This window comes from Halichoerus grypus, chromosome 15 (assembly GCF_964656455.1).
Source record: "Halichoerus grypus chromosome 15, mHalGry1.hap1.1, whole genome shotgun sequence".
In the NCBI taxonomy this organism is placed as follows: domain Eukaryota; kingdom Metazoa; phylum Chordata; class Mammalia; order Carnivora; family Phocidae; genus Halichoerus; species Halichoerus grypus.
The window spans coordinates 47,153,918-47,177,849 of NC_135726.1; the positions used below are offsets into that span (position 1 = coordinate 47,153,918).

General features: G+C 61.1%; 1 protein-coding gene across 6 annotated transcripts in view; it reads left to right on the forward strand.

Annotated features, from left to right (window-relative positions):
* ACTN4 (actinin alpha 4) overlaps positions 1-23,932 on the forward strand; it is a 70,054-nt gene that overhangs the window by 40,909 nt on the left and 5,213 nt on the right. For 3 of the 6 annotated variants that reach the window (XM_036118461.2, XM_036118465.2, XM_078062658.1), the window contains exons 2-16: positions 2,372-2,486; positions 2,726-2,845; positions 5,992-6,078; positions 7,120-7,207; positions 7,708-7,786; positions 8,854-8,935; positions 10,791-10,876; positions 13,987-14,079; positions 16,039-16,269; positions 16,773-16,920; positions 20,259-20,409; positions 22,733-22,841; positions 23,008-23,148; positions 23,223-23,405; positions 23,495-23,629. In XM_036118461.2, the coding sequence (XP_035974354.1) occupies positions 2,372-2,486; positions 2,726-2,845; positions 5,992-6,078; positions 7,120-7,207; positions 7,708-7,786; positions 8,854-8,935; positions 10,791-10,876; positions 13,987-14,079; positions 16,039-16,269; positions 16,773-16,920; positions 20,259-20,409; positions 22,733-22,841; positions 23,008-23,148; positions 23,223-23,405; positions 23,495-23,629 (1,848 nt within the window). Of the gene's footprint in view, positions 1-2,371; positions 2,487-2,725; positions 2,846-5,991; positions 6,079-7,119; positions 7,208-7,707; positions 7,787-8,853; positions 8,936-9,701; positions 9,788-10,790; positions 10,877-13,986; positions 14,080-16,038; positions 16,270-16,772; positions 16,921-20,258; positions 20,410-22,732; positions 22,842-23,007; positions 23,149-23,222; positions 23,406-23,494; positions 23,630-23,932 lie in introns of all 6 variants that reach the window. The other 3 variants (XM_036118460.2, XM_036118463.2, XM_036118462.2) reach the window with 1 other exon arrangement.

Sequence of the window (23,932 nt, forward strand, 5' to 3'; positions counted from 1 at the left end):
TTAGACACGTTCCTGGCCCCTCCTTGCAGACCAGGGGCCTAGATGTTGGCCCTGACAGCACCAGAGCCCTGAGGGGCTTGGCCTCTGGGAATCGCTCTCTTAGGTCCTCAGCCTCGGGATGTGATTGGTCGCTTTGCTGCTCGCCAGCGTCTGACAGGTGCAAGCACGAGCAGAGGCCCGGCGTTCCCAGCCCGCTGCTGCCCGCCGCTTTGGAGGAGCTCGAGTTGCACGCCTGCCCACTGCCCACCACCGTGGCTGGCTGCGGCTTAGGCATTCTAATGGCACGTGGGATGTGAGACGGAACCCCTACACCCCTGGAGCTTGCACACATGCAGGCAATGTCCAGTAAGACACAGAATGACTGGAGAATGCTGCTGAGAGCTGCCGAGGGCTGTGTGGTGGCCAGGGTAGGCAGAGAACGGAGAAGGCACTCTGAAGGAGGCAGCAGGATTTCAGGAGAGGAGGAGATCTGGGGGCGGCCCAGCGATGAGTGGGGACCTGCTGTTTATTGAGCACCTGCCGTGTGCGCTGTGGGCATCGCCATCGCGAACCCTCACACTGACCATGACTCGGGTGCCGTCCTCCTCACCGTGTTATGGATGGGGAGGCAGTGTGTCCACACGGGTGGCGGAAACAGCAGCCTAGCCCTCGTTTGTCTGACTTGAGAGTTGCGTAGGGGGAGCTGGGAAATGGGGTGGGAAGGCCTGTTCCCATGTTCCTCAGTGAGCTTGGTGGCCGGAGCTCATGCATGTGGGGAGGCAGAGGACAACACCCAGGTGTGAGAGCCCAGAGAGAAAGGTTCCGTGATGAGATCTGCACAGAGGAGGGGACATCCGGGTCAGCCAGTGTGGGTGTCCCCAAGAAGCAGCACTTCAGGCTGATTTTGGGGGATCGGTAGGTGCCAGCTCGGGAGAGGCAGCAGCAGGGCCCAGGCACCCTTAGCTGAGGGGACAGCCTCACACAGGATGGGGTCTGTGTTCCCCATGCAGAGGGACTCTTCGAGTTGGCGACAGGTGGGGCGGGGGGCCCTGGGCCACCCACAGTCATCCACCATTCGGGTGTGGGTTTGGAAGCAAACCTCGTGCCCATCCTCACTGTGGTGCAGCGTGTTAATTAGGTGGCTTCTTTGTCTGGGAGGGGCCTTGTGTTGAGTCTCTGAGTGAGCAGGAGTGGTGACAGTTGTCAACACACATGGTGCTCCGCCAGAGGCTCCTGGCAGCCCCTCGCCCCCCACATGGCCTCTGCCTGCGCCTGGGCCTGGAGTGTGCTCTTGTGCGCCCCTGGCCCTCTGCCCACATCCACGCTGGCCCCTGCAGAGGGAGGGGGCAGGGCGGGGCATGGGGGCTCCGTGAGAAACAGAAGCGTGGCATTTTTCCCAGACCCTGCTGTGGGAGGCTAAGTTGCCCCAGAAGGTGTCTGGACACGTCCATCTTTAACTGATGTGACGTGCGTCCTGGGGGCTGATGTCTGCTGACATGCCGAGCCGGCGGCGGGCTGTGACTGGGGCCTTGTGCTAGATATTCCGTGTATGGGATTTGGGCTTGTTTGTGGCCCTCTCTGCCCGAAAGCATCCTGTCCCCTCCCAGCATCTGCATGCCCTGTGTTTCACAGAAACTTCCTCAGAGACGGCTGCCTAACCCCGGTGGGAGGTGGGTGCCTGCATCCCACTTGCCTTCCAGCCCCCTCAAGCTCGCTTAAGATTTGGAAGGGTGGGACGTGGAATGTTCTCCAGGGAACAGAGGGTGTCTGGCCTGCAGGGAAACAAACGAGGCTTGCACAGGGCTCCGAGGAGCTGTGCTCCTGGCCTTTTAGGGGAGGTGTTCGCTGCCAGGCCACCCAAAGCTCGGAGAGAGACCCATGTGAGGAACCCTTGAATTTACAGAAGGCTTTTATTTTCCAGCTGCTTTCCTGCCCCAGGTCATCTCTGTGCTGCCTGAGCTCCTACCTGAAGGGCAAGGAAGCTGGTGCTGGCTGGGGCTGGGACCCGTGGTCTTGTCCCCTGGCCGGGGGGTGGGGGCGGGCGGGGGAGCTGGATGTGTCTGTCCAGGAGAACATAAGCTCCCCGAGAGTAGAGACCCTGTGTTTTGCTTCCATACTCAGGGCCTCGTGCTCAGTCACATTTGCATGACTGGGTTCTTGTCCACCCTCTGCCACTTACCCCTGGCTGATGGTGTGGTGGGTCTGTTAACTATCCTAAGCCTCAGTTTCCTCAGGTCGACTTGCCCGGGTCGCTTAAAGAGCAGAAATAGTGCATACGAGGGCCGCGTGGTGGCCACTGTTGTCCCAGGGTCAGGACTGTGTGTCTAGCCCTTTTGCTAGAAAGCCCCAACAGCCGCACTGACCCTCCAGGCCTCTCTGTCACGTTCCCCAGACGTTCACAGCCTGGTGCAACTCCCACCTTCGGAAGGCCGGCACGCAGATCGAGAACATCGACGAGGACTTTCGAGACGGGCTCAAGCTCATGCTCCTTCTGGAGGTCATCTCAGGTGAGGCCCCTTCCCACCACAGGACAACCCACACCTGGAACAGGTGGGCTGTCGCAGGTCCTGGGGACACGGCTCACCCCAGCGGTCCCGTGCCTGCTAGGGGGGGCGTGAGGCTTGAGTGACAGCAGCGTGTCTGGGCGCTGGCCTGGGGGCGGCTTGGGGGGCAGAGCACCGTGGCGGCAGGTTCTGGAGAGCAGTGGGGTCACTAAAGCTTCTCTTTCTTGGTGTGTGACTCTCAGGAGAGCGGTTACCTAAGCCGGAGCGGGGCAAGATGAGAGTGCACAAAATCAACAATGTGAACAAAGCTCTGGACTTCATCGCCAGCAAAGGAGTCAAGCTGGTCTCCATCGGGGCGGAAGGTGAGCTCGGATGGGGCGGCTTGGTTCCTGACCTGTAGGCTCTGAGCCCCGAGCTCTGTGTTCGAACAGAACTTGCGTGGGTGGCAGAGAGAGCACTTGGGGGTGTGTAAAGCTCCAGTGTGTATCTGCAGTGACCACAGTGACTGTCTTCTCGATGTGATCATTGAACCCACGACTTCCCCCACCCCCCACCTGCAGAATAATCCATCCAGGACTCGGGAATCCATGCCCCCTGTCACGTAGGGCAGGTCTCTTCTGCATGGGAGGAATGGCTTTGACTTGGACCCTGGATACCCTCACTTGCCCTCCTTGTGCTGGGCCCCAGAGACACTGACAGACACGTGGCCAGGCATCTCTCTGTGCCTGGAGCACCTTGGCCTTTTGGTCCTGCCTGGTATCTGTGGGCAGGAGGGAATGCAGAGAAGAGAAGGACATTCGAGGTCCAGTGTCGGGGCTCTGGGGTGGAGGGTGCAAGTCCAAAGGTCAGTGACGAGACCTTGCTGGCCACACGGCCCAAGGGAGTTTGGCCTCTGACTGGATACCCAGGACCCTCTGTGCCCCGTGGGGGTGCCCAAGACCACGATCCTTCATTCTAGATCCTTCCCCTAGAGCAACAACATGCTGTCCCTCCAGCAGCCAGCTCATCTTGAGCTCACAGCGCTTTTGGAGATGAGGCGAGGCCTGATGGAGCCCAGAAGCTCCCCATCAGCCCGTGCTCACAGTTCAGCTCATTAGAGCAGGATTTCCTACACCCTGACATCCATGTTGTCCCAGCTTTTAGAAAAACAAAGACAACTAATTGCCGTTAATGACCGGGCTCTGAGAGTTTGGCCAGGACTCTGGGCCAGAGTGTGTGTGCTGAGTTCCAAGGCTCTGCCCCCGCCCGGGACCTCTCCGGGAGGGGTGCCAAACGTCACATGCCCTGGTTGAGGTGGTTGGCGTTTGTTTAAAAAAAAAAATCAAAACACCAAAAATCAGTTGAGTCCTCACGTTTTCTGTCCTTACGTGTATCTTTCATCCTGGCTCTGTGCCATCTTTCTGCCTCTCAGCTGCATTTATTTTGCTCAAATGCTCGCCTGTAAATACAGAAGGGGTTAGAGGAGAGACCCGGTGGCACTCATCAGTTTTCATTTGAAGAAAAACTCCCATCTAGAGATGTTCTCTCTTCATGCCCAACTTGGTTCACTCCCAGTCCCTGTGACCGCTGGGCCCTGGGACGAAGCTGGAAGGCAGCCCACTGGAGGCGCCCCAGGGGCTCCAGAATACCTGAAAGCCTAGCCCCCCGCCCCGCCCCCGTCGCCCTACCCTCCTCGCTGTCTGGACCGTAGCGGAAACCTGGCTTCCTCGTAGGGGCACAGCTATGGGTCCGAGAAGCAGCTGGTGCAAGTGTCATGAGAGAAGCTGTCTTCCCCCCACCCCCCTCACAGGAGCTCCCTAAGCCCCCCGTGACCAGCTTCCTTGTGCAGCCGGCCGGGTACGGGAGCCGCGGCCTCCTCCCCAGACCGTATCCGTCCCCCTGCTCTGGAGTGCCCGGCGCTTGGGAGGAACGTAGATTTCCTGACTGGATGGCTGCCCTTGCCCCGGGCTCGGAAGACTCGGCCCGGTTTCCGGGTCTGGGCTTCTTAGCCCTGGGAAAGGGCCTGACAGACACTGTGTCCTTCCCCTGCCTCCAGCCAGCCGGCTACGCATGTTTCCTTCTCCTGACACTCTAAAGCCGAAAGCTGCCCTCTCCCATCAGCCCGCATGGCTTGGCTGTGGGGAGCGTCTCCGTGGTGGCTCACAAGTGCCCACCTTTCCCTCCCGAGTGTGCCCTTGGGGAAGGTTCGGCCCCCTCCTCTGGGTGACTGCTCTGCCTCCTGTCCAAATCAAGCCCATTCTAGAGTGTCCTGTTCTCGAGGGTTAGTGGGCAGGGTCTCTCCCCGCACCTGCTGCGCTGAGATCTTGGGGGGCAGGGGGAGCAGAAGGCTTTCAGAGGACTGCCGTGGCCCGTCTGGCCGGCGGACTCAGGGATGAGGCTGCTTGCCCTCACTTCTCTTACTCAGCACGAGACACGTGGTGCCCTGAGTGTTGCAGAGAGGACTTCTCTCTAAGCCCCCAGAGCTGAAGAATGTGTGGTGCAGACCCTTCTCTCTCACTCCCAGAAGTTGGAGACCGTAGCGGGTTTTTGGTTAGTTAAGGAAGTGTGTGCCTTACCAGCTGGGCCTGCGTCCCTGCTGTCCCTGTCCTGCAGCCTCGTAGCTTCCACAAGGGCGGGGGCTGGGGACACAGCGGTGCTCACGAAGGCAGCCCGCGAGCAAGGAAACCAGCAAACGCGTGGTTACAAATGGTGGTCAGTGTGCGAGGGGGAGAGCGGGCTGCCGGGGAGAGGCACCGGGCCAGCCCCTGCAGATGGGCGGTGGGGGAAGCCATCCCGGGAGAGGTGACGGCAGAGGCTTCCAGGATGGGAAGGACGGCCATCTGAGGGAAGGGCCGAGGGGTGCACTTCGTGGGCGGACGGAAGGTGTGAGGTCCTTCCAGCAAGGAGGAACCTGGCTTGCCAAAGGGACCCAGTCAGAGTGTGTCGGGGAGCGAGGGGCTGGGTCCCCCAGGGCGGGGCTCGTGAGTGGAATTCGGGAGCGCAGGTTTCGTCTGAGATGTGGGAGGGCTTTAAGCAGGCGAGCGGCACACGTCCGATGCGTCTTTTAACGTGAGCGCCCTGGCAGCTGGGTGCAGGTGGGTCGCACGGGGCAGAGGCGGCGGGGTGTCCAGCTCGGGGCGACCACGGTGGCCCGGACAAGGGTGGGGGGAAGCGGACAGATTGTCAACAGACAGCAGCACAGCACGCACCTGCCGGCGGGGAGACGTGCCCGTAACGGCGTGAGGGAGGCGCAGGCGGATGGCTGGGAAGGCCAGCCCCACGCCGGGGACGGGCCTCAGGGAGGAGCGGGCTTGAGCTGGCCAGGGGGGAAGAGGCCCGCAGGTGCCAGGCGGCAGAAGGCTCTGGGGACGGTGCATCCCAGCATTCAGGCGACATCTCCCAGCGAGGGTGGCCCACAGGCCTGGGTAGCTCCCGTCGGACGATCAGAGCTCATCTCTACACAGAGCCAGCAGGAGTCCCCTCTGGTTTTAACAACCTTCTCATCCTTTGCCCCGTTCTCTGCATGCAGAGATTGTGGACGGCAATGCAAAGATGACCTTGGGAATGATCTGGACCATCATCCTCAGGTTCGCCATCCAGGACATCTCTGTGGAAGGTGAGAGCCTGCGAACTGGCAGAGGACAGCCTTTCTTCCCCGCCCTGCTTCCACCCAGGTTGGGGCGAGTTAGATTACAATGTTGGGGTTTTGTCTTCCTGCTTGAGGCTCTGCCCTGTTTCCCAGCGTCCCTCCCAGGGCCCGGCCCTGTGCAAGAGTGGTTAGTGAGTTGCTGGGCCAGGCTGCAGGTGAGGGGGGCCCTAGCAGCTGCCCAGCTCTGGTATCCACCCAGAACCCTTCAGCTCCCGTGGTCTCCATCTCCGTGGACCCTCACCCGATCCTCGTCAAATGGGCACGATTGGCCCCATTTTACAGTCGAGGAATCTGAGTCACAGAGCAAAGTAGTGACAGAGTCAGGCTGGCCTGGTTCTCCCGCGCATCAGTACCTATGTGTTTCCGCTTGACACCCGCACCCTCCGACCTTCGCCTCCATGACCCGAGGGCCAGTCCAGGCCAGCCAGGAGTGAGCTGCTTCACTTCCCCTCCAAACACTTGGGTGTGCCAGCACGCGGCGGGGATTCCTGCAGTAGGCCACAGCAGTGACCGGCACAGACGTTTCCCCTGCCCCCAGCACCCCCACACTGTCCCTGGGGAACAGACAACCTGGGCCCTTCCCACTCCACTTCGCTGAGGCCGCCGCTGAGCGGGCCGGGCCCGGCACTCCTGACCCTCTGCTGATGCTTCACTGTTCAGGAGAGGCCGAGGCCAGCATCAGGGGCTTGTTTGGCCGCGTGTTCTGGCAGATAAAGGCATAGGCTGTGTGGTCAGAAGCATGGCGTAGTCGCAGGTCCTGGTGCGGCCCTGGCACTGTCACTTCCCGGGAGGACCCTGGGCAGGTGGCGTCTCAGGGCTGTGCGTGTGTGCGGGCCGGTGCTCAGGACCAGCGGAGGCCTGCGGCGTCTGGAGCAGGAGCAGCTCTTACTCCCGGCTGTGCTGCCCTCCGTCCGACTCCTGTGCTCGAGCCCAGAATGTCACGGCCTGGGGCTGGGTGCTCAGCGTTGGACTTGGAGCCCGTGCTCACCGCTCTCGTGTGTTCCTCAGAGACCTCCGCCAAGGAAGGGCTACTCCTGTGGTGTCAGAGGAAGACTGCCCCGTATAAGAACGTCAACGTGCAGAACTTCCACATCAGGTGAGCGCCCGGCCAGAGCGCCGCAGCCCGTCTCCTTCCCTCGCTGCCCTGAGGCGGAAGGCCCGCAGTGGGCCCGTCTCCCTCAGCCGCAGGCTGTCCCGTTCAGGGGGGTCACGCTGTCCCAGAGGCCAGCCCTCGCTCATAAAGGACTTGTCACGTGTCAGGGGCTGGTTGAAGTGTTGACAAGTATTCCCTCCTTTAATCCTCACAACCCCCCAGCAGGCCGTAGGTACTGTTACTACCCCATTTTACAGACAAGGAAACTGAGAGAGCAGGAGGTGATGAGACTTGCCCAAGGTCGCGCTGACAGCAAGTGAGAGCCGGGATTTCACCGCAGTCCGTCCACCTCCCGCTGCTCCGCTCTGCTGTCTGCGTGCAGTGCCCGGCACACCCCCCACCCCGATAAATGGGAATTAGTCCTTCCCGTGGGCGTCCGGGCCACCAGCGCTCGCTGGGTGGTGAGAGGGCCCTCCTGTTCACCTTCTCCTTTCCATCCCCAGCTGGAAGGACGGTCTTGCCTTCAATGCACTGATCCACCGGCACCGACCGGAGCTGATCGAGTATGACAAGCTGAGAAAGGTTTGCCTCTTGCTCTTGCCCTCGGTGGCCCAGAGATCCACAGAGTCTGACCCTGCCCCTGATGCTGGGTCATCTCCCCCAAGCCCGTCCATAGCTGGCGTCCTCAGCTGGATTCTGCGCTCAGATAGGCAGGCTAGGCTCCGTGGCTGGTTCTGACCTCCCTCGCTCCCCTTGGGGACTGTCCCCTTCTCCCCTTATGGGCATTGCAACTGCCCACGGTTATTTTAGGGCCTGGCCAGCCATGCCTTCCAGCTCCCCTACCTTAACCTTTTAGCTTCTAGAAGCATTTTCTCTCCACCTAACGGAGAAGAGGGGTAAGGAATTCCAGACCATCACCACTGGCGGGTGTTTCCCGTGTAGGGGCCTGTTCTGATTTGCCTATACAAAGCTTGCAGTCCTGTAAGACCAAGTCCCTGCCCTCTAGGAGCTCCCAGCCAGTGGAGAAGGCAGGATGATGTGTCCAGAGCAAACCTGCCCCACAAGGCCATGCACGTGCACTCAGGCTGAATGGGGGTGGGAAGGGGATAGGGCCAGACGAGTCGGAGGATGGATAATGCACCTGAGCTGGCACGGTGGGGGAAGGGCCCCTGGGGGGGGGGGCACAAGCCTGCACTTGACCTGTTTAAGCCCCACTGAGCAATCGGATTGGGCTCTAGCTGGACATGGACTAAGGCACATGAGGGAGGGTCTTGAATTCTGTGGACAGTGGGGAGACAGTGTGAAGGGATGCTTCGGGAAGGCTAGACCTCAGAAGCTCTCGGTTTACCCCCTCCCCGTCACCCCCCTCCCCCCAGTGCCTGGTCTGGACCCCACTTTCCAGGTTTCAGAACGGAGGTCTTAATCTGGGGTCTGGAGGGCTGGAAAGTGTAAGAAAAGAGCCCAGCCGCATTTTCTCAGGAGAAAAAGTCGACAGTTTGCCCCATGAAGATTTCCAGAGGCCTTCCTTTGGGTGGGAATCAACTATCTGGGTGTCCCCCCTCCAGTCCCCACCGCAGCACAGGGGCCTGAGAACTGCCTGAAGAACGCTTTCCGGTCCTGCCCCTGACAGTTCTTCCTCTTTCCCCCAGGATGACCCTGTCACCAACCTGAACAATGCCTTCGAAGTGGCCGAGAAATACCTAGACATCCCCAAGATGTTGGATGCGGAGGGTAAGTACATCCCTTTTGTTCCGTCACCGCCCTGTTCTGCGGGCACGTCTTGCGGTAACTTGAGGGAGCTGGCCATGCCAGTGAGAAGGCTGAATGAAGCTGGTTGAACCAGGGACAGCGGTCCTGCCCCTGAGCCAGAGCGGGAGCAGCCTGAGCAGACGAGGCAGGCTCAGGGAGGGATGGGCAAGCTGGGAAAGGAGGGCTTTGAAGAAGATGGGTTCTGGGGGCCGCATAAGTGTCCTGCCAGAGCCCTGCCTGAGTCCTGCCCGAGTCCTGCCCCTCTCTTGGGGTGGGCAGGCCAGGTGGCCAGGGAGGGCTGGCTCCTGCAGACAGCCAAGGCGGCTGCCTTCCCTGCTTGCCCCAGGCTCAGAGTCTGGAGCCATAAAAGAGGAGTGTTTGTTTTTTCCTTTTCCGGCTTTGCTCCATTTCCCAGCCGTGCACCGCCCCCAACCAGGACCCATGGCTCTGGCCTCTGGTGGCCCCTGGGGCTGACTGTTCAGCAGCCCCTTGAGGCCATTCTCAGAAAGAGGAAGTGGCCTCATTCTAATCCAGTTCCCACAGCCTTGGCCTTACTAGAGACCACAGGGGATGGAGGGGCCGAGGGTGTGGACAAGCCCACTGGAGTCACCAGGGGTCACTGAATCCATTCTGAGGGTCCTTCTCCTGGGATGCCTGTGGCCTTGGGAGACTTTGGATCCCAGTGAGTGACCCCCCCCCCCCCGCCCGCCCCTACTTGGGCGGTTTAACCCTTGTCGTTCACTTACAGACATCGTGAACACGGCCCGGCCCGACGAGAAGGCCATAATGACCTATGTGTCCAGCTTCTACCATGCCTTTTCGGGAGCGCAGAAGGTACCGGGCAGGGCCAGGCAGGCCCACCTCGCCGCCACTGCCCAATGCCGCTGCTGCCTCTCGCCTCCCACGCTCACCTCATTTCTCTTGCAGACGGCAGTGGCCTCTCTCCGACTGGAAGCCGCCCCCCCCGACTCCAGGCGGCCCTGCCCACGTTGTAGTCTTTGCTCACGGTGTCTGTTGAGTGCCCAATCTGGGCCAGACTCTGTTCTAGGCATGGGGCATACAGTAGGGATTAAGGCAGGATCCCTGATCTCATGGAGCTGACATGCCAGTGGGCGAGACAGGTGACAGGCGTGGCCACAGATCAAGTTGTTGCACGTGGTGACGAGCACAGTAGAGAACATGGGGCAGGATGGTGGGGGACAGATGCCGGGGTGCTGCTTCAGCTGGGGGCTGAGGCGGGAGACTTCTGCAGGCACCTGCCGTGATGAGCAGGAGCTGCTGGATGAAGATCAGTAGGGACAGCGTCCCAGGCAGATGGTAGAGCAAGGTGCAAAGGTCTGGCGGCAGAAATGAGCTTGGCTTATTCAAGGAATAGCTGAGAGGAGAAAAATGAGGTTGGAGATGGTAACAGGGCCAAGATGTGTAGAATCACAGTAGTGAGGGATCAGGAGTTCTATTCTCAGGGCCCCTGGAGACCATTTGGCGGTCTGTCCTGGGGTGGTAGCTGGTTACGTAAGACATGATCTCACTGATGTTTTCAGAAAGATTGGTTAGCCTTTACCCTTCAGGCCCTGCACGAGGCTTCCTCTCCAAAGCCAGTAGCCAGTGTCCGAGAGCCAGCTCTGGTTAGAAGAGGGACCCACTGATTTGGACTTGCCCCTTTGCCCTACAAAACCCCCGCGAAACGTGCCCACGCCGCCGGAGCCGGGGTTTGGCTTCCAGTCCAGAGCAAGCGCTATTCCTCCCGCATGAGCCTCGGGCCCGGCCCCGGCCGCCCTCCCTGCAGCTGTCACTCTCTCCTGCCTCTCTCTCTCTCTTTCTCTCTCTCTCTGCGCAGATATTGTAGGCACTCTGAGGCCAGATGAGAAAGCCATCATGACTTACGTGTCCTGCTTCTACCACGCTTTCTCGGGGGCTCAAAAGGTGAGCTGGGGCGGGAGCGCCCCTCTCTTCTGTGGCTGGAGCCTTGCCCTCGCTGTCCCCCTCATGTCCCCACCACCCATTTGTGGTTGGGGCCCTGGCCAGGCCACCCTGCAGGCCGCCCTGGCGTGAAGATGGACGGTTCTCGTGACCGTGGCCTCCCGGTGCCAGCACACCACGGATATCCTCTGTGAACGCAGCCCACCCCGTGAGGACGGTGGTGGCGTCCCGGTGTCTCAGAGCTGCACTGGGCACCTGTGCTCCTGGGCGCTGGTCGCCCCGCCCTTCTTCCTGTGACCCGCGCCTGGCCGCTTGCCCGCTGGCCTGGCTGCGTGCTCTCACTGGGGAGCACTGGCCTTTCCTGCCCTCTTCACGGCTCCTTCCCCTCCCGGACGCCGCAGGAAAGGCTTGGCCTGAGCAGGTTCAATCCTCTCTGGGCCTGCACCTGCCGACCCCGCCCATGCAGCCGGGCCCCCATCCCCAGCAGGGCCGCGGACACAGCACACTTAGGGGTGTCTGTGCCCAGTGGCAGTGGTCCGCTTCCACGAGAAGGCGCCCAGCTGGCCCTGGGGAGAGAGACCCTGCCTGGAGGCCTGGGCACCTTTGTCCCCTCCACCTGCCTCCCGGTCTCTTGGGCAGCAGTGTAACTCCCGGTGACTCGATTGCATGTCACCAGTTAGAAGTGGGCAGGGCAGGGGAGGAGAAACAAGCTCTCGTTAATTGAGCACTTACTACATGCTGGGCAGTCCTCCAACGAGTCCGCGTGCACAGGTCCGAGGACAGTCCCGGACACGCCCCAGGAGGGTGGGTGCTGTTACCTTCTTGTAACAAAGGAGGAAACCGGAGTTCAGAGAGGTGGGGAGCTGTGCCCAGAGTCACAGGACCGGGACTGCGTCTGCTGTCTCCTGTGGAGCACCTTCCTCGGGGCCACCAGGGGCCCTCTCTCTGCCGTCTGCCCTGGTCCCTGCTCTGTCATCTCTCAGCAGTGTGACCTCAGATGAGTCCCTTCCCATTGGTCTCCCCATCTGTAAAACGGGGATCCTACCCGTTCCTGTCTCAGGATTGTCCCGAGGATGAAATGAACTCAAGTAGGTGAAGGATTTTGTTTAGAATAGCGCCCAGCCCTGTAAGTGCTCAGTCAGAGATCGGGTGGTCGGAGCGGCCTGCAGGGCATGCCCTGTCCACCGTGGTCTTTCGAGCCCTGTGGCCTCTCCCCGCCCACCCAGTGCGTGGCTGGGGCTTGTGTTTGCAGAGTTCTGCTGGCGGGGGGCACAGGCAGGGAGAGCAGGGGTGTGGCGCGGGCAGCGGCGGAAGATTCCTGGACTCAGACCCAACCCGACTAGCAGCACGTTTGCCACTAGACTCACCGCTCCACAGGCCCAAGCCGGCCTCACTGCCCACCACATCACCCTCTCCTGCCCAAGCTGCCCTCATGGGCGTAGCGCTGGCCTCCGCCGTGGTGGAGGCTGGGAGGCCTTGAGGGATTTATGGCAGCAGATAGCGGCAGGAGAGCTCAGGCCAGAGCATTTGGGGGTTTGAGTCAGCTGGGCCCCTCTTGTGAGAGAGGAAGGAAAGGCCAGGCTTACTGGGAGCTGCCTGCTCACCAGGGACGTGCCGCGCTCAGGGTTCTCCGGCTGTGGGTCCAGCTTCCCCAGCCTGTGTTTACTTCTCAAGACAGTCCTGCGATGCTTTTATTAGTGCTGATCTTTGTCCTCAGAGACTCAGTCCAGCGTTTTGGAGGAGTGCTCTCTGGCATTTGTTTTGTTTTATAAGCGCAGGGCGAACTCCAGACCTCGCAGGAAGTATGCCCGTTCTCTCCTGATCGTTTATTTCTGGTCACTAAGCATTTGCTCCTCATTCCTTTGTTTGCTCCTTCATTCATCAACTCCGAGTACCTAAAACCTACCGAGCCCTAAGTGGGGTGCCAGGAATTCAGCGGTGAAGCAGAGCACCTCTGACTAGCAGCTCCCTCCTTCACGGGTGGATCTGAGCACGGGGTGCCTGTTGTCTCTCCAAGTCAGGGGTCAGGGACTGACCTCCGCGACACCCCCACCCCCCAAGCTGGGACCTTAGTTCTGCTTCCGGCACTCACTTGGCCAAGGCCCTCCTGAGCCTCATCTCTGAGGAGCAGTGCCTGGAGCCGTCGGTGCGTGCCCTGCGGTGTAATGCGCGTGTGCGCACACCAGTCCCAGCCGGCCCCCCCTCACCTCCCGCCTGGCCCAGAAGCAGTGTGTGGATGGGAGCGGCTGGGCGTCGGTGCCTGTGGCCAGCGGGTCTGGAGCCATCCCCAAGCCTCTCTGTTTTCCTTCCCCACCACTCCGTAGACCCTCCTCACTCTTTCTGTTCCTGTTCTGTTGCCGTTTCAACTTCTCCTCTTGGACCCTTTCTGTGCTTCCTGAAAGGTACCTGGCCTCTCCTCTCCCCGTGTGGCACCCCCTCGCTCTCCTTCTTCTCCACTCCTTGCATTTCCCCCCAGCAGGACAAGGCAGCACATTGTCCCGTAGTTCTGAGCAGAGACTGGTCACAGTCTCCACCGCTGCCTTCTGCCCCGTGGATTGTGACTGCTGCCCAATGAACCTTCCACACCCACCTCCGAAGGGAGGATTAAGAAGGGGACACGTGTGCTTTGCGGCTGTGCGCAGACTTCTCTGGGGGCACCAGCACCTCCACCTTCCGCCACAGCCCTTTGGCGCTTGGCCTCTCCGCAGCAGACCTTCCCACCTAGGGGGAGACTCCTTCAGGGCTTGGCCCAGCGGAGGACCCCACCCAGCCTCACTCCTCGGCCTTCCTCTCCGTGGGCCTGTTAATCCATTTCCCCCGTAGTCCAGGGCTCCCTGACCCCCTTCAGCACCTCCGGGGTCCAGGCCAAGGGGCCCAACCTTCTGGCGGGGGCGGGGGTGGGGTGCCTTAGCAGTAAGCTGTGGGGACGCCGGCAAACCCATCAGGACACAGCCACTCTGGGTGCCATCTTGCTGGAGCTGTGCTTCTCTCCTTCCTTCTTCGGGGAGTGCTGTGTGGGCTGTGGATGGGCCAGCTTTCAGGGGACGAGCCTGTCAGGAGGGAGGGTCACCAGCCCCCAGGCACCCCTGACCGTGGCGCTTCCCCTGTCCCAGGCTGAGACCGCTGCCAACCGGATCTGCAAGGTGCTGGCCGTCAACCAGGAGAATGAGCACCTCATGGAAGATTATGAGAGGCTGGCCAGTGACGTAAGTCTGGTGGCCTCACCGGAGCGGGAGGATTCAGTTGCCTCTGGTTACCCTTGGCCGAAGGTCATGTGACACTTGCAGAGGGGCGGGCAGGTTCGGTGGGGACCCTTCCTAGATAAGGGTATAAGGTTGCAGACTGGAGTGTGGCCAAGCCAACGTGTGACCTTTCCAGGCTAGTTTCACAAGGCTAAGGGTCAGACCCGTGGTGTCACCATGCTCCCTGGCCCCTGCGGTCTTGAGCTCGGGTTCCTACAGAGGTACTCAAGGACAGTTTCTCGAACACCCCACCCCTTCAGACTTATCGGGGGAGGTTTTTAAAAACCTGCCATGCCCTCCGCACGGGCTGCCTGGCTTTGTGGGATGGAGGGAGACCCTGGAACTGAGCCGGTGACAGGACTATGGTTCGTCACGGCGGGCCCTGCGCCTGCACTTCTTGAGCCGGATCTGCTGTCTCCACAGCAGCCCCGGGCGGAGGGAACGTGCATCACCTCTTTTCTGAGTGGGGAAACTGAGACCCAGAGGGTCAGGCACCAGGCGCGCGAGTAGAACAGAGAGCTGGGCTTCAAACCCAGACAGCCCCACTCCAGAGCCTGAACCTGGAAAGTCCACTGGGAACGTGGGTGTTTAGTACATCTCTTCTGGATTCCCTCCTTTATTTTAAAAACTTCTATTTGGGGGGCGCCTGGGTGGCTCAGTTGGTTAAGCGACTGCCTTCGGCTCAGGTCATGATCCTGGAGTCCCGGGATCGAGTCCCACATCGGGCTCCCCGCTCAGCGGGAAGTCTGCTTCTCCCTCTCCCGCTGCCCCCTCTTGTGCTCTCTCTCTCTCTCTCATTCTCTCTCTCAAATAAATAAAATCTTTAAAAAAAAAAAAAAAAACTTCTGTTTGGGAAAAAAAAAAACAAAAAGGTTGACGCTCCCGGAGAGCAGTAGTTTGACCGCTCTTCGAGACTGGTGGTTCCCAGACTTTGGAATGTCATGAACCAGGAATATTTGGGAAAGTAGTTGACAGCCAACCTATAGTGACAAGGATATCTTTAAAAGAAAAAGCTTGCAGGGCACCTGGTTGGCTCAGTCATTGAGGCGTGTGACTCTTGATCTTGGGGTTGTGAGTTCGAGTCCCACGTTGGGGGTAGAGACTACTTAAAAATTGTCAAAAATTAAAAAGCTTCCATCTATTACCACCATCCACCATCTTTTCTAACACCAAGAAAAAGTTAAAAGGTTCTCTTTTGGAACCCCATTGCTTCCTAGGAAAGGGCCCCTGGCACCATGCATCAAGATGTAAAGGCGCATGGATACCTTTTTGCTTGGTTTTCCCATTTTGCCAGAGTTTGGCATTTGGGAACCACTTCTTCAAGCATATCTATGCTGGATAAGAACTGATTTTCCTTTCCAAGGATTGTTCTAGAATGTCCAGTTCGTTTGTTTGTACCTGTCCTCTATCACAGATATGAGTGGCTCATAAAAATACCACTTTTCCCCCCAATTTTACTGTCAAACTGTTTCCATCCCAGGCCCTGTGCCTGGCATGCTGGCTGCCTTAGAATGAGCCCGGCATGCTGTGGGCTCTGCCCTGGAGGTGCTTACGGCCCTTGAACAAGGAAGCAGTGAGATGTCTCTCTCAGTGCCAAGCTCAGTGAACATGGCAACGGGGGGGTCGTGTGGTGGGATATGATGGGAGGGGTGCTAGAGTCGAGGCCGCCTCGCTTCGATATGAGAAGGCGGCCCGGGAGCAAAGGCATGAACAGGAAATAACCAGAGAACAGCACAGTGGTTCGGAGGGGTGCATATATCCCCGTAGTTCCCAGCCATAGGATCCCAGTGGGCGTCCTGGAGAAGTCAGGCTGGGGAGCAGGGGTGATCCCGGGGAGCGGGGGGGCTGGAAAACCCATATCCCTCGTGCCCGTGAGCGGGGCCAGGCCCCCCCAGTGCCCTGAGGCTTCTGCTGGGCCTGCAGCTCCTGGAGTGGATCCGGCGCACCATCCCCTGGCTGGAGGATCGGGTGCCGCAGAAGACCATCCAGGAGATGCAGCAGAAGCTGGAGGACTTCCGGGACTACCGGCGCGTCCACAAGCCGCCCAAGGTGCAGGAGAAGTGCCAGCTGGAGATCAACTTCAACACGCTGCAGACGAAGCTGCGCCTCAGCAACCGGCCCGCCTTCATGCCCTCCGAGGGCAAGATGGTCTCGGTGAGTGCCCGCGGCCAGGCGGCCAGGGCCCGGGACGTGTGGCCCGACTCCCCAGCCAGCCTGTGGGGGGAGGGGTGGTAGCGGGTACACTTGACTCTTCACCACGTTCCTCCTCCCGCCATCATGCCCTAGAATTCTACACCCATCCGCAAACCACACCTTATTTTGTGTGATGTTTGAATTTGGATCCCCATGATTCCAGGACCTCCAGGTGCTCAAGGCCCCTTTTCAGGAGAGGGATGGTCTTCACTGCACGGTCACCTGGCTCCCATAGCGCTGGCGATGGCGTTCCTTCATTGTCACTTACTCATGTACCGCACAGAATGGATTGCACCCGCCATGTGCTGGGCCCTGTCCAGGCACATGGATCTAGCAGAGCAGGGGCTAGACATGACCCCAGCTGTTTCCACCGCCTGCCTTCTCATCAGTGACCCTCAGGGAGGTATCACCCTGCCAGTGGGCCCGGCTTCCCTTTGTGAGCCGGTCGTCGTGTGTCCCCACAGGACATCAACAACGGCTGGCAGCACCTGGAGCAGGCCGAGAAGGGCTACGAGGAGTGGCTGCTGAACGAGATCCGCAGGCTGGAGCGGCTCGACCACCTGGCAGAGAAGTTCCGGCAGAAGGCCTCCATCCACGAGGCCTGGACCGACGGTACGGTCCTCCGGCCCCCTCAGTCTGTTACTGTCTCGCACACCCGAGCACATGCGCGCCTACACAGCCCCTCCTGCGTCGTTGGGTCTGTTTGTCAGACCCCCTTTCCTGCTGCTTGGGGACGCGTCTGTCAGAAACGTGGCTCTGGGTCCCCCCAGCCCCAGGCAGAAGGAACACTTGGGAGCTGAGCTTCCCTGTCTGCTCTAGCCTCCGAGACTACTCACAGGCAGGCCCCTGCAGGGCCGAGGCTGTCCTCCAGGAACGCAGCCGAACCTTATCCCGGTTCCAGCCAGAAGGGAACCCTTGTCCGTCTGCACTCTGCCGTGTCTTCCCCGAGGATGGTGCCCCTGCCGGGTCAAAGCGGCGGGGGTGTTGGGGGGCGCAGGACAGGCCCTCCCATCCCTGGAAGCCTGTGTTCAGATATGCCGCCCGCCTTCCCACTCCTGTACCCTTTGTGGCCATGGACTTGACAAAGGAGAGCCCGTGCTGGGTGGGCCTGTGTGCCCGGGCACGGTCCTTACAGGAAGGCTGGGCAGCCGCCTCCTGGTTCAGCTGCCTGGCCTGCAGATGGCGCTCGCTGACCACCGGCGCCTCCCCGGGAGCTCTTCCTCCCGTTCAGGGGCCCGGGGCCCCGGCAGGTTGGCTTCTCCCAGGAGGGCAGCCGGTGGAGCCTGCTGTTTCTCGGTGGCCCTGCAACTGCCTGCTTCCTTCCCATCACGCCCCTGGCCCTCGGTCAGGACCCACACCTTGGCTGAGATTCCAAATCCCGGGGGCGCTGAAAGCCTTCAGAAATGGGCCGGTGCCTGGGAGAGCCACGAGCCAGGACCCCCGCCCACCCACCTGTGGCCGCCTCCTTCCCGAAGGTGCCCTGCTGGGTTCCGCCTTCCTTGTGGGGCTCAGTGTGGTGTCGTCCTTCCACCCCACAGTCCCCCACCGGGTCCTCACTGAGCCTCTGGGGGCTCCTGTCGCTGCTGGACAGGCAGCCCCGGCCCAGGCCAGATGCTGAGATCTACCGAGAGGCCCCAGCCCTGCCGGCCTGCCAACACGCCTCCTGCGGGATCCGCAGCCCCGGGCCCACGTCCCCCGTGTCCCTGGCTTCAGCGCCGCTCACAGCCGCCCTCGTCACGTTAGTGCAGGCCGCTGTTTTCTGGCACCCGGAGCGCTACCCAATGCCTCCTCTGCCGGGGAGAGCGTGTGGACGAGGCGATGAGAAGTCGGCTCAGGAGTGTGCTGGGGCCGGGTGGTGCAGGCACCATCTTGACCTTGCAGCAGGGTGTCCTTGCTGGAGGCAGCGGGGGTGCCATTTAGTTCATTTGCTCCTTCATTCGGCTCTTCCCTGAGCCCAGTAGTTTCTGGGGGTGGGGGGCTGGCCCCGGCGCAGGGAGCCTCGTCAGAGCGTTTCTCTCGTCAGAGGGCCCTTGGGCGTGTAAGTGGATTTGCCTGGACTCAGCAGTCTTCTCCTGTCCTTATCTGTGTCCGTCCTTCCACGGACCCTGGGCCTCATCCCTGGGTGCTTCCCTTTTTGGGCTCTTCGCCCATGTCGTCAGCTTTTCGGTCCATCACCTGGAGCTGCAGGGGGCCCCGGGGGATGGTGTCCTGAGGCTGAGGGGCGTGGGTGTGATGGCCCCACAGAGTTCTTCCCCTTGGAATGACTGGGGCTGGCCTTCCCCCACAGGCGTTGAGGAGAAGTTGGCTCAGTGTGTAGCCAGGGCCCAACTGGTTCAGCGGCCTCCACACGCCCCTGCCTCACCCCTGCTGCCCTGCAGGCACTTTGGCATCTGGCCCTGCCCTTCATGTCAGCCTGGAGCCCCCAGGCAGGCTTGCCCACTCTCGTTCCCAAGACCTGAAGCTTCTGTCCTCTGAACCACCCAGTTATGCAACACAGGAGGACAGACTGACCTCCTGGCCCCTCTACACTCCTGGGATCCCATGCTAGCAGCGTCCTTTCTCTGGAGGAGGTGGGCCCAGAGAGAGGGCTGAGCTACCATCGTTCCGAGCCTCCCTCACCATCCCCCACAGCTTGCAGGGGCGAGGGTCCGTGTGGAGGCTGTGCGGAGGGTTTTGGATGGTCAGGGAGGAAAAATGAAAACGAGCGTCTGCATCCCCACTGTGACTGCCCCTTGGCCTGAATCCAAGGCATCCGTGGCCACGGGCATCTCCTCCTGACTCTCCCCAGGGCCCCCCTTGCCAGCTCCCTTGCTGAACTCTGCTGAGGCAGAGAAGTGGTAACCTACTATTTCGGGTTCCCACACTTGGGAGAAAGCAATTTGGTGAAGGGAATTGCAAGCTTGCCTTTGTGGTTAAGCCTCCTGCCCCGGGGCTGGGGCGGTGGGCCTGTGGAGCCTCTCTCCCAGGCCGCTGTTTTCTGGCCCACCTGTGCCAGGCTCTGTCCTCGGGGTGGCTGAGGTGCTCATGTACTAGCTCCGTGCCCGCCCTGCCTGAGACTTGAGACCAAGCGCTGGCCTCGGCCCCGCTTCACAGATGAGGGAACAGGTGGGGAAAGGCCGCATGCCTCCCCAGGCAGGCAGCTGTTGGTCACATGCTGTGGTGCCACGCTGAGGAGTGGGTCTCTGAGCTGCCACCCCAGGGGTAGCCCCCAAGGTGGCTTACCTGAAGCAGAGCACCTTTAGGAGCCAGGGGTCCCAGCCACCTTCGCAGACTGGCCTTTCCCCACCCTGTTCTCTGCAGTACCTCCCCATGGTTACAGGGCTTCTTGGAGCTTCTGGCCTGGGGTATATAATTAGCCAGGCTCCAGGACTAATAATAGCGTGCCTCTCCTCCTTCAAAGGACCTGACAGTGGGCCCCACCTCAGTGCGCATAGTAGGCCTGTAGGATGGCATAGGACATGGAGGTGTGTGACAGGACCCCACCCCGAGGGAGCCTGGCCCCCCAGTGCCGGGGAGGCAGGCACAAGGGGTTGGGCCCATGGAAAACTCTGACTGGAACTCTCCCCCTGCGCCCACCCTGCCGAGGCATGGGCTACAACCCCAGATGCTGGCCCTTTGGGGATGGGTGTCTGCCTTTCCAGCGGTGGCACATTCCCGTCCTTACTGTCCACTGATAGAGGGCTCTAAGTTTAGAACACACAGGTTGAATCGGGATATCGGTCTCAGGCCCCCTAGTCCCACAGTGTCTCCTAGCTCCATCCAGGATATAGTTGGGCTTAGAGATCCCTTGAAAAGGCAAGGCGAAAGGCTCTGGAAATTTCTAGTCTCCATGGCACCGTCCTCGGTGAGGCAGAATGTGGGGTCTGAATCCCATTTTCTAGGGTTGGACAGCCCCCTGGACTCCCACTGCGCTGTCGTCTAAACACCTCCTGCCCTCTGCCCGCCCCCAGGGAAGGAGGCCATGCTGAAGCACCGGGACTATGAGACAGCCACCCTGTCGGATATCAAAGCCCTCATTCGCAAGCACGAGGCCTTTGAGAGCGACCTGGCCGCGCACCAGGACCGCGTGGAGCAGATCGCAGCGATTGCTCAGGAGCTCAAGTACGTGAGGGGTCGTGGTGCCCCTGCCCAGGGGTGGGGGGTGTCCCGGCCCTCTCCGTCCCCCACCCCCGTCTCCTTTCACATGCCAGGGAGGGGCCTTACGGGATGATCCCTTTTGCCCACTTGGTCTTAACCCCAGATGAGAAACGGAGTGGGACCTCTTTTCTCAGGCAGAAGGGAGGTCTCTCACCTCTTTCCTGATGGCCTTAGGCTGTAGGGGTCCCTGGGGCTCTACCTTTTGCCTGCCACACCAAGGAGAGACCCTCCGGCCCCCTGATGTGGGGGGCGGCCTAGCCCCCGCTGCTCCCACCCGCTCCTCCCTGAGGGGATTGGGCTGCACAGAGAGCCCATTGTTCCGCCCAGCCCCTTCCCTCGCTTGCTCAGAATACACTTATTGTGCGAGCTTCCAGGCGGCTGGCTTCTTCGCCCTCCCTTTCCCGCCCCAGTCAGATAAACTCGCGCACAGTTAGTACACCGAACCTCCAGAGCCGGGGAATGGGGCCTTAGGCCGCCGGCACAGTGGCCAGCAGCAGGGAGGGCCCAGGGAGTGGGAGGCCTAGGCCATTACTTCATGGAAAATCCACAGGGCCTGGAGGGGCGGCATGGCTCCCAAAATAGCCGTCTGCTCAAAAATAGGATACTTGGCTGGAGCTGCCCTTTCCACAGACACCCCCCACCCTGCCAGTCATCCCTAAAGTTCTGCTTGTTTCTACAAGGCTGGGGCCCAGCTGCAGTGCCTGGTGGAGCCCCACGCCAGGCAGGGCCGTTCTCCTCCCTGACTCACTCCCTCTGCACTGCCCCGTCGCTTTGGGGGTTTCCGTTTGCTCAGCCAGAGGCAGAAGTGCTCAACTGCTTACCCGGGGGACCTCCCGGTCGTGGGAAGACATTGTCCCTTGGGGTCTCGCAGCCTCTTGTGGGCTTGAGCCTCAGGGCCTGGCACGCCCAGGTGGGGCAGAGTGAGGTCACACGCGCAGATGTCCCTGAGCGGTTGTGGGAGGTGGGATGTGGGCATGTCCCGCCACTGACAGGCGAGCCCCTGGACACTGATAGGAGACAGGCTTGGGGTAGGTCCTCGGCCAGCCTGCCGCCCAGGCACCGGGAACAGACGTGGGGCACCCGCTCTCTGGGGTGAGAGCAGGTGGCTGCTGAGGCAGCTTTTCTGGACAGTGGTGCTGCAGGAGGAAGGAAGGGTGGTTTGGGGGTGCATTCTGTTCCCCCAAAGATGAGTCAGAGGGCCAGGTGCTGGCCAGGATGAGCCTGAATAGAGAGCCCAGCTGAGCGCTGGTGAAGAGCAGCAACAAGCGCTCAGAGCACTCAGTGCTGCACACGTACCGGCTCCTTTAACCGCCCGGCAACCCCATGCTAAGGAAGGGGAACTGTGGCTCCGGGCGGCCGAGAGGCTTGCCCACGGTCACACTGCTGGGGGGCAGCTGAGCCAGGAATGCAGCTCAGGCTGCACGGCCCCTCTGTGGAGCCCAGCCATGGTCCCCGGCCCCATCCCCCATGTCCTGTTCCTCCCAGACTTGTTCCCTGCTCCCCATCCCTCCCCAGGCCCCCAAGGTTCCGCCTGTACCTCGACTCCCTGGAAACCTCCTGCTAAGAGAATCCAATGTCTGGAGCCCAGGGGGAAGGAATCCTGGGCCAGGCGGGAGGAAAGTAGGGGCGGGAGGCATGAGGGGCCAGGAACCACTGCATCACCCCACTTCTTTCTTAGATGTAGTATTAATTGCTTAGAATGACATTGCGGGTTCGCTACTCATTTTTTCTTTGTGTTTATTAAAATAAATCCTTTTAATCACTGTTGGTGCATTTATGCACTAAGGCCCCAGGACTGCTCTCAGCATTTCACGTGCACTCGGTAACTGGATCTCCACAATAACCCCCCGCCTATTTCACAGAGGGGAAAACTGAGGTCTCCAGAATAGGGAATTCATGCAGCTGGGGTCACACGAGTACAGAATCAAAGCGTCGGGATTCAGACCGAGGGAACTTGGCCCAGGAGCCCATTGTTTAGCCAGCGTGCTCTGCTGGACCTTGGGGTGACAAAAGCAGTCCAGACACAGGCACGGTTGGGGGCTGCATTGGGGGGGGTCCCTGTGTTCGCATGTCGTGACAGCGATTCTCACAGCTAGTCAACACGGACCCCCCCCGCCCCTCTGTGACCCCTCCATCTGCATTCCTCCTGCCTTGGGGAGGGCGTGGGTTTGGGGGGGTGGTGATGGAGGACTGGTGACCTGGCACCAGGGGCCAGGGGGACCCAGCCTCCCCACCCCGCCCCCCGCTGCCCGCCGCCGGGTCTCATGGCCACGTGCCCCGCCCGCAGTGAGCTGGACTACTATGACTCGCACAACGTCAACACCCGCTGCCAGAAGATCTGCGACCAGTGGGACGCCCTTGGCTCTCTGACCCAGAGTCGCAGGGAAGCTCTGGAGGTGAGGGGGGGGTGACGTCACCCGCGGAGCCCTGTGCCCCTGGGGGCCGGTGGGGGGCGGGTGACACCGGGAGCCCCCGGCTTCCCCCGACCCAGCCCCGGACCGCCAACCACCTGCTTGCCGACTGACCTCCCCGCTCGGTCCCGTCCCTGCCCACACGCACCAGAAAACGGAGAAGCAGCTGGAGACCATTGACCAGCTGCACCTGGAGTATGCCAAGCGGGCGGCGCCCTTCAACAACTGGATGGAGAGCGCCATGGAGGACCTCCAGGACATGTTCATCGTCCACACCATTGAGGAGATCGAGGTCCGCTCCCACCCGTGCTGCCTGTGGGACCTCTGTGGGCCTGGGCTGCCCTTCATGCCGCCTCCTCCTTCCAGGGCCTGATTTCAGCCCACGACCAGTTCAAGTCGACGCTGCCGGACGCCGACAGGGAGCGCGAGGCCATCCTGGCCATCCACAAGGAGGCCCAGAGGATCGCCGAGAGCAACCACATCAAACTGTCGGGCAGCAACCCTTACACCACGGTCACCCCGCAGATCATCAACTCCAAGTGGGAGAAGGTGGGTGGGCTTGGCGGCGGGGCCGGGGCCGGGCTGGCCGGGCGAGGGGCCACCACCTGACCGCCGTTGTTCCCCCCCCGCCCCCCCAGGTGCAGCAGCTGGTGCCCAAGCGGGACCACGCGCTCCTGGAGGAGCAGAGCAAGCAGCAGTCCAACGAGCGCCTCCGCCGCCAGTTCGCCAGCCAGGCCAACATCGTGGGGCCCTGGATCCAGACGAAGATGGAGGTGAGGGCCCGTTGCCCAGCCTGGCCGCGCCCAGGAGAGTCTCATAGGGCAGAGTGGAGAAGGAGCCGCCGTGAGCGGGAGGCCGGCCGCCCCTTGCGCCGCCGGGTCCCTGGTCCTCCCTGCTGGGTCTGCCTAGGGCCCCACTCTGGGAGCGACGGCCGGCCCCTGGGAGTGGGAGGGTCTGTGACTGTGTTGCTGGAAGCGGCAGCGCCCTCCAGAGGGCAGCAGGGTGGAGGATGCAGGTAGGAGAGGGTTCGCGTCTCGGCTCTGCCCTGCCTGCTGACCAGGAGGTCAGGTACAGTT